Here is a 16,356-nt window from a genome sequence, read left to right as displayed (position 1 = left end):
GCTAGAATGCATGAATACTATTAACAGTTCTAGTTGTGGTGTCCCACTGAAATGTCTTTAGTTGCTTCACTGCTACAGTCTTTAGAGACCTTCTTGGGAGAGTAGTCTATCTTGTTTTGCTATTAAAATGTACTCTGTATAGCCATATTGAAATACCTTCTGCTTTGGTAGCTAGCATTACTGTAGAATCTACCTAGCTCACTGGGTAGTTCCGATCTGTTCTTTTTGTTTTCTTCTTTATATTTTTAACTGGCAAGAACCATCAGTCATATGTTTCCTGACTTGCTAATGAAAATTATTTTTTTTAAAAAAGATGAACAACTCGCGCCCAAACTCCTCTTAAAGGTACCCTCCAAAATCTGGCACAGCATAAATCCCAATGGAATTTTGCTGTAAGTATCTCCCTAAATTACGGTCCCCAATTTGAAAATTACTTTAAGAGATTAGCCAGTTCTCAATCATTTATTATAACCTAATGCTTTCTCATTGAGTGGCGTATAATGTCGATTGTTTATCTGAAACTATGTTTATGAACTAAATGTGTAATCACACCAGAACATGAAATTGCTTTTGACCGATCAGATATAAAAAAACAACAATGTTGCTTGACGGTAGTTTTTGGAGATTAATGTGACATTAATCAGTGAGTGATTATTTGGGTCTTTTGTTTGGCATGTTCACTCATTGCTCATAATTTTCTTGGTGTTTGAGATTTCCGTAGTGTTTTGTACTCACCTTTTCTGTTCCTGTCTGTCAGTTTGTCTAGAGCTATCTATTTTGTCTCTGCTCAGTTTTAGCATCTGTTGGGGAAAATACTCTCATTTCATGATTCCCTATAGTGCTTCTGATTTTTTTAAGCTACTGCAAGTAAAGTAACACTTTGATACATAGTTGCTCTGATGACACTGCCTTTGGCAGGAGAAAGATGCTCTTCAGTAAGTTGTTTGCTGTTCTTCCAAATGTTCCACCTAACAGGAAAAGCAAGTCAGAGCATCACAAACTTCAGAAGCAGTGACGGAAATTTGGGATTATAGTGTCCACTGGCATCAACACTGTTTTCTTCTGATCAAAGGTGGATTGTTCCATTATTTGCACCGGACCTGTATTGTCCTGGTATATTCTCTAGCCGCGGTGTGACTATGTCAAAACTTTTTGACCTATTGTGATACTGAAGCTGTTTAAAGAACCCTTGAGTGTACTCTGAAACAGGCATAGATGAAGAGTCAGCTGCATCTGTGATTGATTATTTGTATTGCACATTAACCATGCCAGGCTTGATTTTATGCAGTGCTGCCGGCTGTAGCACAGTGCCACCAAGTGTGTGGCACCTGATGCCCGTTGGTAACATTAGGTCTTGTTCTGCATATTGCTATCCAAGTTGTTGCTGCTTTCTACAGGAACTTAAAATTTAACACACTTGTCGAAAGTTAATGTAATTCATATTACAGCTTCCTTTCTGTTATTCTGACTTTGCCTGCAGATGGGTTATTCTGTGCCTGTCCTATAGTTCTGGATGATCAGAGCTGAGTTTATTAAACTTACTCGAGTCCAGCAACATGCCTAAGTTATGATAGAAACTTTTCTCATTCTTAATTCCACAGAATTATACTGGAAATATATTCTCCTTAGCTTTCTGTGTTGTATTTTTCTGTACATGTTTTTTAAGCCATTGCCATAAATTTTTCACAGTCCCCACTTCGAAGTACTACCTTTGCTTACCAGTTGAGCCAAGGTGGAATTTTGGAAAAAAAATCATTTATTTCTTGCTTGTAGATTTTGCTAATAAAAGTGTTGAGAGAACTCGGTTTAAAAAAAAAAAAAAACGGGGGGGGGAGGGAGTCCATTGAAATTTAGTGTTAATTTGTTCATTGTGATATAGATTTTGGCCTTTTGCTATCTTGATGAGTATTTACTGAGGCTGCAGATCCTCTAGCATATTTAAACGTTGGTGTACTGTGTGAAAGCATCTTGATTGTCCTACTTTGGAATCTATAGCTGAATGTAAAAGTAGGATTAAAATTTAGTAAAAGTAAAGAAACTATTAAGTGTGAAGCACCTTGTCAGCACTTTGTGGCACAATCTACATTTTTGAAGTGTACCATGTTTTGGTGTGTCTGCTGAAAACAGACTTAAATCTATCTTGTACCACCAAATTTAACTGATAAGGCTGTGTTGCCTAGGAGTGTGGGGAAAACAAAATGAATTCCCTACATCTTATAAGAAGCTGATATTCCCATAGAATCCTTGATAAGAGGTAGCTATTGGATAAATGTTTTTGTGTCCTAGTTTTTATAGGTATGGTGTTACAGATGTACCAAGAGGAACAACCTCCTTCAGCGACATACATCTCTGCTAAGGGAATATGACAATTTGGATGCAGTTGCAGAAGTTCTTCAATGTAGAAAAGCTCATAACCTCTAGGAAAATTCTGGAGTTCAGTATTGCTTTAATGTAATGGATTAGAAAGTTTGTGACCATATTGTTGCAGGATGTAACTAATAGTGTATATAATATCTTCTGACTTAATACATTTTTCCACTCTTGGTGTTTCTAAAGCAGTCTCCTCCTTGTCCTCCTGCTTTGCAACCCCTTTAGTATAGGAGTGTGTGCATCTAGAAGAACAGAGGTTTTTCCATGGATAGCATCAGCATGTAGCCTGAAAGGGCTACAAGTGAGTGTTCTGTACAGATTTGTGGGTGTTCTGAAGGAAAATATCTACATATTTTGAGGAGTAATATAAGTGGTGACAAAGATTGAATCCTCAATCTTTCTCTTCAGGTTTGAGCACTTTCTGGTTTTTGGAAAGGGTCAGCATGATATCTTTCAACTATTAGCTTTTTAAGGCTCGTTGCTTGTTTGTACTTCACTCATGGCTCTAAGAAAGAGGAAAGACTTCAGCTGTAGATAAGATTGCTTTTCCACCATTACCTAAAGCCATCCCCCAGCAGATGGAACTTTATCATTGTTACTCTGACTCTTCACCTTGTGTAACTACTAATATGCTGTCTTTACAGTCTTCAAGATCCAGAGGAGGCACGGGACCAATTTCATCTGGCCAGACTGAACTGCAAGAAATTTGCTTTTGTGCATGTGGCTTTTGCACAGTTTGAGCTATCACAAGGTGTGTAGAGAAACTTGTTTGGTGGTGTTCTGTGTCGTTTAGGTTTTATTAGTTTTAAACTTCTGCTCTGTTACATAATTTACAAGGAAACTGGTAGTTATTAGATCAGAAGAATAATAATTCTGGATTTTCTTTTTTGATTTAAATATAACAAGAATATATGTGCTCTTTTAAAAAATAAATATGCACACAGTTCTTAATAGTTTTTTTCCTTTTTAGAAATAACTTTCAAAAAAGATGAAAATTGTCAGTGCCAGTGATTTCTGTGTTTTTTGATTTTTTTTTTTTTTTTTTTAAGCTTAGATTTTTAGGAAGTATGAGTAAGGCTCTTGCTGCATTGAAAAATTATGCTCAAATTTGGGTGGCAATTTCCCTTCAGATATTTTCAGCTTGCTTGTGTAAGAAATTCTGGCTCCTTCCAAACAACAACTGCAGATCTTTGTGTGGTTTATTTTTAAACCAAAATACACTGTAAATGTGCAATTTGGTCCAGTTAAATTTTCTCCTCTGCTGCTCAGGTTTTTAAGTAGCCAGCAACTGGATTTTAATTGATCCTTCTATTTCTTGTTTCATTGATCAATGTTCATGTTGGAACAGTGGAGACTGTTCATATCTTGTGTTGCTTCATAAATGCTGTGGGCTGATGTCTCTGACAGCATCATAGATACCATGTTCTAGTCAGTTGGGGGGGCAATTCATCAGTATTCAAAATAGAATGCTGGTCTTCATCATATGATGCCATGCAGCAGTGTTTTAGGCACACCATTCTGGTATGAAAGTGATAATGTCTCTTAATAATTCCAGTTCTCTTTATCGTGTTCCTTGCTGTAGTGGATCTGACTTGGGTGGGAGTCAGTTTTCTTCACAGCTCATATGATGCTGTGTTTTAGATCTGTGACTATACCGGTGTTGTAGCTGTTGCTGAACAGTGCTTGCGATTTATGTTTCTTGCTTTGCCTTTCCTCTGCCCAAAGGCTGGGGGTGGACAAGAGATTGATAGGGGATACAGCTGGGACAGCTGACTGGAATTGATCAAAGGGATATTCCATGTCATATAGCACCATGCTCAGCAATAAAAAACTGGGGGATAGTCTTTCTGCAGTAGCAGATGCTTGGAGACTGGCTAGGCACTGGTCCTCTGGTAGGAGATGATGAAATGATTGCCTTTGCATCACTTGCTCTTTTCTTTTCTCCCTTTTTCCTTCACATATTATACTCTGAGTTTTTCCTTGGTTTTGTTCTTCAGTTCTTTCTCTAGACTATATAAGTTATACTTTAATGTATCTAGAACAACAGGTCTTCAATACTTTGGACCGGCAGGCCACAAAGCTCACCTGGGCTTATGTCAATTTTTTTCCTGTGGTGTGTAGGGGAGGTGGCCCTAGCACTTGGTAGCAGGGTTAGGCTGTGTACCAACAGGCTTGTATTTTTGGGTGTCTTTTTTTAATCTTCTTTCCATGTGTGATCTGAGCAGTGATGTATGCCACCCTCTTTATCTCTTCCCTTTAACAGCTTGCTCTATCTAGAAAGACAAGGACATTCCATTAAAGCCATTTTCTTCTTTCAAAGAAGAAGCCTTGCTGGATATATTTTGAGGTTTTTGTGGCTTGTTTTTCTTCGTGTTTTTTGTCAGTATCCTGCAAGCTGTTGTATATTGCCTAGTATGAGAAATTCTCCCCTAAATTAACTACAATAAATAAAGGAGATTATACTGTTTAGTATGCACTCGGGATTCTGAATACATCTTACTAGATACTCCTCTTTACATTTACTTCTGTTGTTTATAGACAAAACCACTAACAGTGGAAAATCAACTTTTGGTCAAGTGTTTTTTTTTAAAATGTGTTTTAGGATACGGTTTAGCTGTTCAAAGTGTGTCCCATGGAGCAGAGCCATTTTATTAAAATCAATAAGTAAATACTCATTTGTCTTCAGGTTTTCCAGTTTTTCTTCACTAGTAAGTTTATTTGTAATGGAGCATGGAAGGCTGTAGAAATACATGCCATGTAAGATGATGGAGGAAGGAATACTGAATACAGGATAGGGAGGAGAAGACAAAAATCTGCATATTTGTGACTTGAAGTTCCACGTTTTTCCTGTTTCAGATGAGTCAGTTATCAGACTGGTCTTGTTCTAATATAAACTTGTGGTGTTGAACTCATAAACAGTAGTAATAAGTAGCTAATAATTTGTTTAGTGAGCACTATATGCTTATTAAAAAAGATAATAAAACAGTAATACTGCAGTAAAATATATTGTCAAGTGTAATAAACAAAACCCATTGTGTAATTGAAGTACAGAAATGTTACTACTGATTACCAAAGACTAAATTCATCTTTTGATAGAATCACTTGTGAATTTAATTACCCTGTAGCTATGGGATGTGTTCATGTGATAGTTTCCCTTTGACAGAAAATAGTCAACCTAAAATGAAGTCCTAATCCCAAACAAATAAGCCATTTATGATTTACTTTGTTTTATCTCCACTATGTTCTCTGATTTGTATCTGTTATGCTTAAGCTGGTCTATTTGACATTAGGTAATATATATGACGCTACAGTGTCCCTGCTGGGTGCTTCAAAGAGGATTAATGTAACATGGGAGTTGTATATTGTTACTGAGTGCTGTTCCTCTCACTGAGTGTGTTGAGCTTAGGCCAGAGGGAAAGGAGGAGTGTAGTGCTTTACCTCCTCAGCCTGGTGATTTCAGCAGTACTTTGGCACACCTTCCAATTACTTCTGGATTAATCTGTATTTCCCTTTGCATTAAGAAGAAAAAGTTAATTATACATTCACTTTCCTACCTTGAGCAAAATTGTGAGCCAAAGCTCAAGTCAAAATTCTGCAATTATGATTGGCAAATTGATATTGATTTCCTTATAAATTGAATATTTATTACCTGAAGATGGAGTGACACAATAAAGGTACCGTTCTGTTCTGGTTTTATTTAAATGCTGAATACAACTTCATTAAAATAGGTCAGATGAGGAGCTCTTTCTTACTTTTAGTGTGCCTTGGGTAGTATACTTGAAGCAAGGTTTGTTGTGAACTTGGCTTGGAACTCATGACCATAAATAAAACTACTTTTGGCTATAAAAAATGTTATGCCTAGGTGGATCATTCAGGCTTTTTGTATGTGATGAAGTAGGTGGACTGAAATTCACAGATACTTCTGACTTAACTTTTGTGCCTTCGTTCCTCATCTGTTAAGGGGGATGGAGCGTTTCATTTTTCACACAGGCATTTTAGTTTCATGTTATTTTTTTTTTTTTATTCGATGATGCACATAATACTAGGAGGAATTAACTTCATTTTGAATAGCAGGTCTTGTTGAAGCAACGTGTGGTTACTAAATACAGCCATAGGTAGAATGCTGGTTAAGGATTCTTAAAAAGAAACACTCTCCACTTGCTAAGGGTTTAGGAGAAAAATAGTATTATATTATATGATTAAAAAACAACTTACAACAAATATGCACGATAGATTTAAATGAAATCATAGCCAATCTTATTTGGTGGTTTCTTGCTTCAGTGTCTGACATCACCCATTCAATATTCTTAAAAGAGGTTACTTATGCATAACTTGAATATATACATTCTTCTCCCCCTGTCTGAACTGCAGGTGACACTTCGGTTATCAGTGGAGTTTTGAGTGCTGCAGACATCATGGAGATCTGAAATAGAATAGTATATAGTATAAGAAATAATTATATATATTAGAACAAAGTGGTTTACGTTTTGCTGCTTTGGAACTGAGGAAAAAGGGCATTTGGGACTTCAAGGGCAGTAGCAGCTTTAACAAAACATTGCATAATTTTGCCCTGATGCCCTCTAAGCCAAGGAAAAGATTTTGGTTGTGGAACACTACTTTCTGTATTTGACTCTTGTATTTTGGGGTTTTTTATAATAGCTGTATGTGTACATGTTTACATTTTTAAATTGATTGCTTTCAGTGTTTTGTTAAAACATCCCTTTTTTCTCCCCAGTTCTTTTCAGTCTCTGTTCGTGGCATTTAGTAATGTATAAAACTAATGGAAGGATAGTTTTAATTTTCACTCCTCTTTTCTTAGCTGTAGTGCTGTCTGGAGTAGTGGTGTTTAACAGCTGCTTTTAACTTTGATCTCTATTAAGTGCATTGAAGATGTTTTATAATGCATATGTAATAAAGTTTATATCTGGGCAGATCTAAATGAAAGTCCATAAAGATCATCTTTGCTTGCTGATACTACAGAAAAAACCCTGGATTTTATAATTTGTTTTGTATTTCCGTACAGTTCCTGTAACACTAAACAAAAACTGACAATGCAGTTCTGTGAGTTCATAAAGCATATTTTGTGACTTGCTGTTCAACTTGGTGAGAAAAATTGACTTATGTCATTCACTTGTAACTGGTTCCAGGCAGTATCCTTAAAGTGGATATCTAAGGGAGGAAGTGCCCGATGACCAATGGCTTCAGAGAGTGATCCAAAGTGAATATAGGACAGCATGAGTGTAATCATGTCTAAAGAAAGACCATGTTGCCTTAGAGTAATTGTTCTTTATTTCCCTGATTTCTATCTGTGTTCCTTCCTGTTTAGGAAATGTGAAAAAGTGTAAGCAGCTCCTTCAGAAAGCTGTGGAGTGCTCTGCTGTTCCACTAGAAATGTTGGAAACTGCTCTACAAAACTTTCATTCAGAAAAAAAGCAGCTGCTTTCAAATGAGGACAAGGAGAACTTGGCAGGTAACTGCAATTTCTTAAAATGTTGATTGAGTTTATGCATGAGGTAATTCTAGATAGAAAAAGAAATCTTTCTAATGTTTGTCCCTTCTAGATATGAACTCATAATCTGCTATTGTCCAACAGCTGTATGTATATATATTGTAAGTCTTATTCCTTCGGTGCTTGGTTTCATCTTCAGTGCAGTGACTAGTTTACAGGAGCCATAGGATGGTAGATTTGCTAATTCTGCAGAGGGTGTTCCTCTGACTATCATTAGGTATTTGTACTTTTTGGTAGAGACTTAGAGCGGAAAATGTGAAGTAAGAGCCACTGGTGGTGTAGAAGAATTAGAGTTGAAACCTACAGACAGCTTCAAGGTGTATCTTGTGACTGGCTGGTGAAGTTCTGTCAGTCATTTCAATGAAGTCAAATCTAGGGAAATTAATCCATTTCGACTCCATTTTACAAATGGACAAAACCCCTATATTATTAGTACAAAATTGAAGTGCTTGGGTATATCATAAAACATAACTGATACTGATTGCTGTGTATATAATTTCAATAAGGGAACAGTTACCTCATGAAGTTTCCAAGAGATAAATTTGTTTGGAGTGGAATTTAGTAAAAAACATGATTCGACTTAAAGATTGAAGTGCATGTAACTAATTCTTCCAACAGTGGTGTCTAACACATCCGTATTTTTGCTTTGTATAAGGACAGAATTAGTGCAATGCAACATATCTAGAGATATGTCTTCAGGAATGTGGTTTGAAATTGTCTGGCTCCTATTGAATCAACGTTTGTGTGAAACACTAGTTGTGAGGGAAAGAAAACCCAATCATTTGGCAATAATTGCAATAATATTCAGTTATGGTATTAAATTTTTTTAATAAACTTTATTTTTGGTCCTATTCTGTTTACTGTTAATCAGATATAGACATTGTAAGTGCCACAGCTGATGTACTGTGCCACATGCATTTTTTCACATCTTCAAAAGATTGTTCAGAAAACTTTTGACAAGCTATTGCGGTTATAGTGATGTGAATGTAAAAACTATGCAGCAAATTTAGAAGCCTTTGGTTTAATTATTTTTTCCCATCTTACATGCACAGCAATCTAAAGTATTTGACACAGCAGGTGCAATAAAACATGTTTGGTTGGGAAAAAGTAATTTACTAATTAAGAAAAAAATGTAGGTCATAGTAAATTTCCTATACCAATGGAAAACAAGGCCTATGTGATGTAGATGATCATATAGTATCTTAGTTGTCTTTTTCAAAATACATGTTCCTTTGTGTGTGTCTTTTTTAAAAAATATATCTTGCATTGTGGAAGAGAACTTTCTATCTGAATAATCAAATATTAATTTCAACTTTAAAAAGGGTTTGTTAAGAAAATAATTTAAGAGGCTAGTGTATATTTGAAGGGTCTTAAAATAGCTCATACTCCACGGTGTTTCCTAAACAAAAAATTAACTACCTTTTCTATATTGTGACACATGAACTTAGCATGTTCATAGGCAGTTACTAAAGTGTTGATGTATTTGCATTAGTGTGTTCTGACTTCTTGTGGCCATTTGTTTGTCTCTGAGAAATTATGTTTCCTTCTTCACTTCTAGGAAAAAATAGTTTGAGTGATGACTGTGTTGTTCTGAGCTATTTATTTGTGGTTTTTAGGTTCTAGAATAACTTTTCAAATAACTTGATTTCTAGTTCTCCTTACTGTAAAGTACATCTGAAATAGATACTTTATTTTCACAAAGCTCATTAATAATGTAACTAGGAGTTGACTTGACATTTCATTTTAAGATTAACGTACAGCTTCATATAATTCTTCAATAACTGAGCAAGATTTTCTACTCCAAGATGGAGCTGGTGAATGAGCTGTTTGCTATTGCCTGTCTTGAACTTCCCTGACCTGGCAGTAGAGCACAGCTTACAAGACTGCTCTCAAATTTTCTATTGGTGAAATCAACTGGTTTAATTTAATCCACCTAATTGCTAAGACTAATTCAGTTGGATTTACCTGATATGAATTAAAGGCTACGCTCATAAGTGCTGTGTTGGCAGGTCAGTGAGGTGGAGGGACCAGCAAAAGGACTTTGGTAACAAGGTACTGAGGTAGTAAATTCTTCACTTGGTTAGTAGAATTGGCTGTAGAAGGGAATGTGCCCGTGGCCTAACTCTGGCAGGAGTTTGAAGGTGACTTTGAAATTTCTTTCAGCCTAGGTTTTATCAGTATGAAAACCATGTTCAGTAACTGAAACTGGGAAGCTTTTTAGTGTTTTAATGACTAAAATGGTCTGTAGTTAAAATGTCTCTCTTTCTAAGAAGGGGAAGGACAATCTCAACAAGAAAAACAAGTGTTTAATTGATGATTGGTATTTCTAATGTCCTGATTCCTGTCTTCTACCTTTGACACAGTAGGTAGTTCTAGGGATGTAGTATGCAACCTTCCAGAAATTGTACTGAAAAACCTAAAGGAGAAGGTATGCCTGTGAAAGATTTACCTATTTATGTTATGATTGCTACTTTTTATCATTTTCACTAGAACTGAAAAGGCTACATGCTTTCGTAATTGCAGGAACCTGTTAAATGCTTTAAATCCAGACGGATCTACAGAAACATAACTGAGCACAAAAATGTTGTATCAAAATGAAATACCACATAAATGAAATCAGAGCCCAAAAGCAAGTGTTCAGTAGGAGGAAAACAGGATGGGTCAGGGATATTATCAATATCTTGGGTCCCTGCAGTAGCACAGAGTTTGTAAGGATTGTCTAGACAGTTGTACCTTTGAGATACTACCTCTGAAACAAGTTGGGGTTTAATGTTTAATTTAGGATTTATTACAGTTATTTAGGTGTGGGTGTCCTCATCATGTGTGCTGATAACTTTGGAATGAACAATGAAAGAATCAAAACATAAGCAGTTTTAAAGTCTTCTGACGAGTTCTTGTGAAGCAAGCTTCCTTCAGATGATGCTATTTTGGAGTGGAAGTTTACTCTCAGAATGTAGATTTGGAAAATAATCTTGCTCTGAAAGTGTAGGTTTCTTCCTCACTCCCCCGGGATACTATTTAAATCAGTGGTTTTAGTGGTTGTTATTCCTCCTTCTGCATATAGGATAAAATTAACAGTGAGGTTTTTCAATTAGAAGTTAAATTGCTTGGATGGTCTTTGGACACCTTGAATCTCCCTTTCATGTGTTTAAACATAGTTTACAACTAGCTGTGTAGAAAATGAGTAGCTAATATATTTAACAATTGTTACAGGCTATTTTGTGCTTATCCTGTAAAGCTCCTTCTGGCTGTAAGTCTGTGTTTGGGTTTTTTCTTTTTTCATCTGAATTATCATGTCTTATATAATTATATAAATTGTCTATCTGGATCAGTAGAAAATAGTGATATGTCACTATTACTAGATTACTGCAAATGTACGTATTTTTAAGTTTCATTTATGAAGGAACATTTTTTTTTTTCTTTGGAAACAAATACTATCTTCATATTATCTGAATAATTTACCTAATTTGCCTACAGTATCAAGTACACAAGAGTCTGGACTTCAGAGCACAGCTGGAAATCACAGAAGCATAAAAAGGAATGATTCTGGTGAAAATTCTTCTACTTTTACCAAACTTTTGCTTGGGTAATGGCTTGATTTCTTATTTAATTTCTTAAAACATAATTTAAACCAAAACCAAACATGCACTACAATGTTGTGTTTTTGTTTTTTCTTGCCTTCAGGGAGGAGAAATCACAGGAACTTGATGCTCTAGTTAATTACCACAATCCATTAAGACCACTAAGCAAATCTAACCAGGTAGAACATGTAACATTTTGCTTCAGAATCTTTCTTTCTGCTTTACACACCTGGTAACTTTCATTTTTCGTAGGCCTGCCCCTTTGGGAGGGTTCCTGTTAAACTAGTAACTGATGCTGGTGATGATGTGAAGATGGATGTCCCACTCACAGCTAGTGTTATGAAGAGGTATGGTTATTTGGTTTGCTACAGCACAACAGATTTTAATACTCATTTTCAACAGTGTTTTTCTTGGGTAGTGGAAATGTCAGATGCTAAGAACGTTAAAATTGATCTAAAGACTCTTGACAAATAGTCGTTAGAGTTGTAGTAGGTATTGCTATAACATACTTCCTATCTTACTACTCAGATTCTTTGTATGAGAGCATGAAAAGATCAGTTTCTTTTGGCAAATCAGTAGGCTCAAAAGAAATGCAGACTAAGGCAAAAAAACAAACAAACACCACCAACAAAAAAACCACATTGTTCAAACTTTTATGTTTGTGTATTCCAGTTCCTAAAATTAGATATACAGCAGTCTTGTAGCTTCCAAAAGATTTTTAAAATCAGCTTTCTTAACATAATCCATATGATAATGATTGTATTAAGAAAGTGGTTATGCTCATTTTATTGTGAATAACTGTTCAGCAGCAGAAGAATCTGCCAACTAAAATAGCACTTGCTACATGTTACCTGACTAGCATAGCTTGAAAGTAAACAGAGGAGAAAGCTTCCACTCTGCCCCCCAGCCAAGTCTGTTCTGCTAACTTTCTTCCTTTCTTATTGATGTGTGATTAAATTAATGCAAAAATGGTAACTCTGGGGAGAAATATGTAACCAAAGAGTAAAAACTGCATACTTAGCCTCTCAGAAGTTGGTTAAAGCCCAATATTCTGAGTCTGAAAGTAGTGGAACAAGGTATTTCACGTAATAGTATTGTTCTGCAAGTATTTAAAAGATTTACTTTAGAACACGCCACTGGGGTTTAGTATCCTAGCCATAGCTTATTACTGTTTTTTAGGGAAGACAACCAGTTAAGTCATTTGTCATTTCATAGGATGATGGTGTCATTGTTACAGGTGTTTTTTTGTATTGGTTCTCACTTGGCTGTCTGAGTGGACTTGCTTTTCTGTATATTTGAAACTTGTAGCCATAAGTCTTCATACAACTGCCTTTTTCATCTAGTTCACAAAAAGCAATTGCTAGATTATATGTTGGCATGTGATGTAATTAACAATGTTATTTCAACAGGCAAGTATCCAGCTCCAAATGTACAGCCTTCATTTCACCTTTTCTACCACCAGAACCAAAATGTAGTGGGGGTGATTCATATGACCTGAGAGACTTACAGGTAACTTAAATCTTTTAAAAATAGATATAGAGGAATCTACCTGGCTGTCCTATGGTATTAGAAAGGAAAATAATAACAACTTTCTCAATTCAAGACAGACAAAGTAGCATTCTCCTTTATGTTAAAGAATCAGGAATAGAAACATTAATTGTGGCTTTTAACTTTGGAGATTGTTAGGCTTAATCAGGCATTAAGAACTTTCTCTGAAAAATACATCAGATGGGAGAAGTGTGGTGGGGATGTTAAAAATCTGTCATACGATTTATGATGAGTAGATAAACAGATTTCATCTTCACTACGTGCTTTCAGCTCTACTCATGAGTTTTATCATGGGAAGTACTCTATTCAATGAAGTCTATTTAACTGAGTTCACTAAGTGCTCTGTGGAACTGTAAATTATGGTTTTTGATAGAGATTAGTTTTGAGCTCTGCTGTGCATTTTTGTGTCCTGTGTCCTTGCTTCTTCCCCTCCACCCTGAAAAAAGAGAATTCAATAGTAGAAGGCATTTAGGTCTTTGTTATAGAAACTGTATGATGGAAATTCGGAGTGCTAATGGATTTAAAAATAACATCAGTAATACTTTTATGTGTACTCTGCACTATTTTCTGAAGCATATTTGCTTTGTAGTAAGTCAGTCATTAAATATCATAAGGAAATGTTTTTCAGACGCTATGCCTGGGATCTCCTTTGATTCTTTTTAAGAAGCTTTTTGTTTTCTTTAGTCCTTACAAGAAAAAAATTCTTTATGGTTTACAGATGTTGAATGAGAACAGCTTGGAGACCGCTACCAATTCAACTGTAACTCTCAAAACCAAAATGGATACAAGTCTTGCGATGAAAAGAGAAGGTAACTATTAATATGTGGTATTTTAGTAGTTTGAAGTAGAATAAGCATTGAAAAATTGCTATTCTGTGTGTTAAAAAAAAAAGCATTGTGAAATAAAATATTCTTCAAAAAGGTATAAAGTTGGTCTGCTTGGAATTGAGGAGCATTTAATTACAATTTGGCTTCTAAGTGGTATCTTTGAAAATTGTTAAAAAAGAAAACTCAAACAAAAAAACCCAACAAAACAAACAAAGACCCCAAAACCAAACCCCACAAAAATACCCACTGTTCGCACCCGTAAACGTGAAGTGCTGGGCTTGAAGTAAAATGCCAATGTATAGTGCTAATTCATTATGTCCTTAGCTCTTACAGTACACGTAAATAGTCATTGGAATAGCAAGTGCAAGGTTTCAGATTAAGACTTGCCAGTTTGAGTGTAGAAAAATGTTGCCAGAGTATCAGATAACAGTGCTAATTTATACCAAAAAAAAGGTGGATGTTGGCTGGGAGAATTCAGACTAAGGATTACAAAGTTCATGAGGGGTAGTCTGTTTAGACTTTTTTTGAGATGGACTCAAATTTTAGTAGGTTGCTTCTCCTGTGACTTCTTGTATATGCTCCTAATTTACTCTATAGATGCCATAGTTCCAGTATCTTTTGTTGAAGTTTAATCTGAGATTGTTTTGGTGGAAGTAAGCTTAAAGGTGAGACCATGACATTGTCTTTCATTTGAAAGAAGTGCAGAGCTCCTGCAACTCTCTCTGAATGCAGAACATCTGTGCTATTGGGGAATGATTTTTAACTTACTTTAGAAACAGACATTTTTGATGTATTTCAGAAATAACCTAAGCTCTACTTAAGTAATGGACGGAGTCTGTGTGAAGTCATCTCATGACATAGAAATAGGGGTGGTGTGAGACTACCTTACATTGTGGTCTTTCTGGAAAGTGTTATGAATAGCTCAGATTTATAGCAAGTATTTCAGGGCTGGTAAAATTTAGAAGGTTACTACTAGTGACTTAGCAGCAACACTGTGGAATATGGAATACGTTACTGATCTTTTACAGTTACTTGCCACTTCTGTGTTTCATCAAATCTAGCTCCCTAGACAGTTTTCTGATTTCTTTTACTGCTGAAGAAATTTTATGAAAATGTCTAATCATGTTGCAAGAGCTGGATTTAGGATTATACACATACCTTCCCTATTGTAGGAAATAAAAATAATTCCTTTCAAAAACAGTGTTTTTTTCCAACTTCAGTGTTTCCTCAACCTGCCCAGCAAAATCTTTCCCATTGACTTGCCTTGGGAACAGTTTGGGTTTCAGGTCATACTTTCCCTATTTGTGCTTCATGCAAGCTTACAGACAAGATGCTACTTGCAGTAGCTCTGTCCTTTGGTAACTGAATTGTGCTCAACTACTGCTTAGCATGGGATACTGCTTTTTAGTTGTTTGAAAAAAGCTGAACAAGCATGTGAAGGAACACTCTTTGGCTGTGCTATTTGCATCCTGCCCTGCAATATTCCACCAATTCAATGTCCTGTTACCTCTGCAAAAGGAACTGAGATGGAGCATGCTTTGTCCCTTTATGCCCCTGGCTTCATTCGTTACACTGGATTGTAGGTTGCCTGTTGTCACAGACAACAGACTTGTAATTTGAAGTACTGCAATAAGCTTGTCTTCTGTGCTTCGTAAACTTGCTCAGTGTCCCAGGATGTCCTACAAATTATGAATATGATCTTGTTCTGTGTGTTGGTGAAGGAAACAGTTGTATTTCTGTAACTGTTATAGTAGTATCCTAATATTTTGAAGTAAGTTGTCATGTTACTACACTATAATGTGTAATATGAATCCCGAAGATTACATTAGTGCCTTTTAATGCCTGATTTCAGCAAGTCAGCTGTGTTCACTTATTCTGATGCAGAAAATAAGGTAAAATTCTTCTAGAAACTGGGCGATAATCTGCCAGAAACTGTTTCAAGTACTAAATATTAAGTTTTGCTAATAATCTTTTTTTTTTTCCCCAGAAAATAAAGTCCAGCATGAGGAGGTGAAGGTACCTGACCTAAGGAGTCTGGAAAGTCAACAGCAACAATCTAGTACTGGTGAAAGCTATAGAAAGCAGTTGGATCAGATTAAACTAAACTGTGTTAACACCAGAAAAAAATGGCCAATACAAGAAGTGACACAGAAAAGCTGCTGTAGAGAGGTAAAGTAACAAGAATATGTAGTGGCTTCCTAGCTGCAGCAGCCTTTACATGTTGAAAAAATTATTTCTGTTTTCTTAGTTATGGCTCCTTGTGTGGAATAATATTTTGCTTTGCCCTCTGTAGGGAAAACAGTCAGGCCTTGAACAATCTGGTCATCCTGTTTCAAAGGGATTATCACCACCAGATGGTGTTTCGAAGAAAAGCGATCCATCATATGTTTGTAGAACACCAAGCACCACATATAATGATTATATGGACTGGTAAGCCACTTCTTCGAGCTGTACACTCACAAATCGTAGTCGACCTCTGGAAAGACTAGCAGTTTTTTAACAGGGTTTCTTAAGCTTTTCT

General features: G+C 35.9%; 1 protein-coding gene across 4 annotated transcripts in view; it reads left to right on the top strand.

Moving 5' to 3' along the window:
• The window catches only part of TTK (TTK protein kinase), a 39,525-nt gene that overhangs the window by 11,250 nt on the left and 11,919 nt on the right, over nt 1-16,356 (top strand). For all 4 annotated transcript variants that reach the window (XM_042803244.1, XM_042803242.1, XM_042803243.1 and 1 more), the window contains exons 5-13: nt 3,015-3,121; nt 7,697-7,840; nt 11,357-11,465; nt 11,564-11,639; nt 11,713-11,807; nt 12,870-12,969; nt 13,727-13,817; nt 15,823-16,004; nt 16,129-16,265. In XM_042803244.1, the coding sequence (XP_042659178.1) occupies nt 3,015-3,121; nt 7,697-7,840; nt 11,357-11,465; nt 11,564-11,639; nt 11,713-11,807; nt 12,870-12,969; nt 13,727-13,817; nt 15,823-16,004; nt 16,129-16,265 (1,041 nt within the window). The remainder of the gene's footprint in view (nt 1-3,014; nt 3,122-7,696; nt 7,841-11,356; nt 11,466-11,563; nt 11,640-11,712; nt 11,808-12,869; nt 12,970-13,726; nt 13,818-15,822; nt 16,005-16,128; nt 16,266-16,356) is intronic.

The sequence above is a fragment of the Tyto alba genome, unplaced genomic scaffold (genome assembly GCF_018691265.1).
Source record: "Tyto alba isolate M040663 unplaced genomic scaffold, T.alba_DEE_v4.0 Super-Scaffold_40, whole genome shotgun sequence".
NCBI lineage: Eukaryota > Metazoa > Chordata > Aves > Strigiformes > Tytonidae > Tyto > Tyto alba.
The sequence above is the reverse complement of the archived record's forward strand: the minus strand, read 5'-3'. Positions and strand labels throughout refer to the sequence as shown.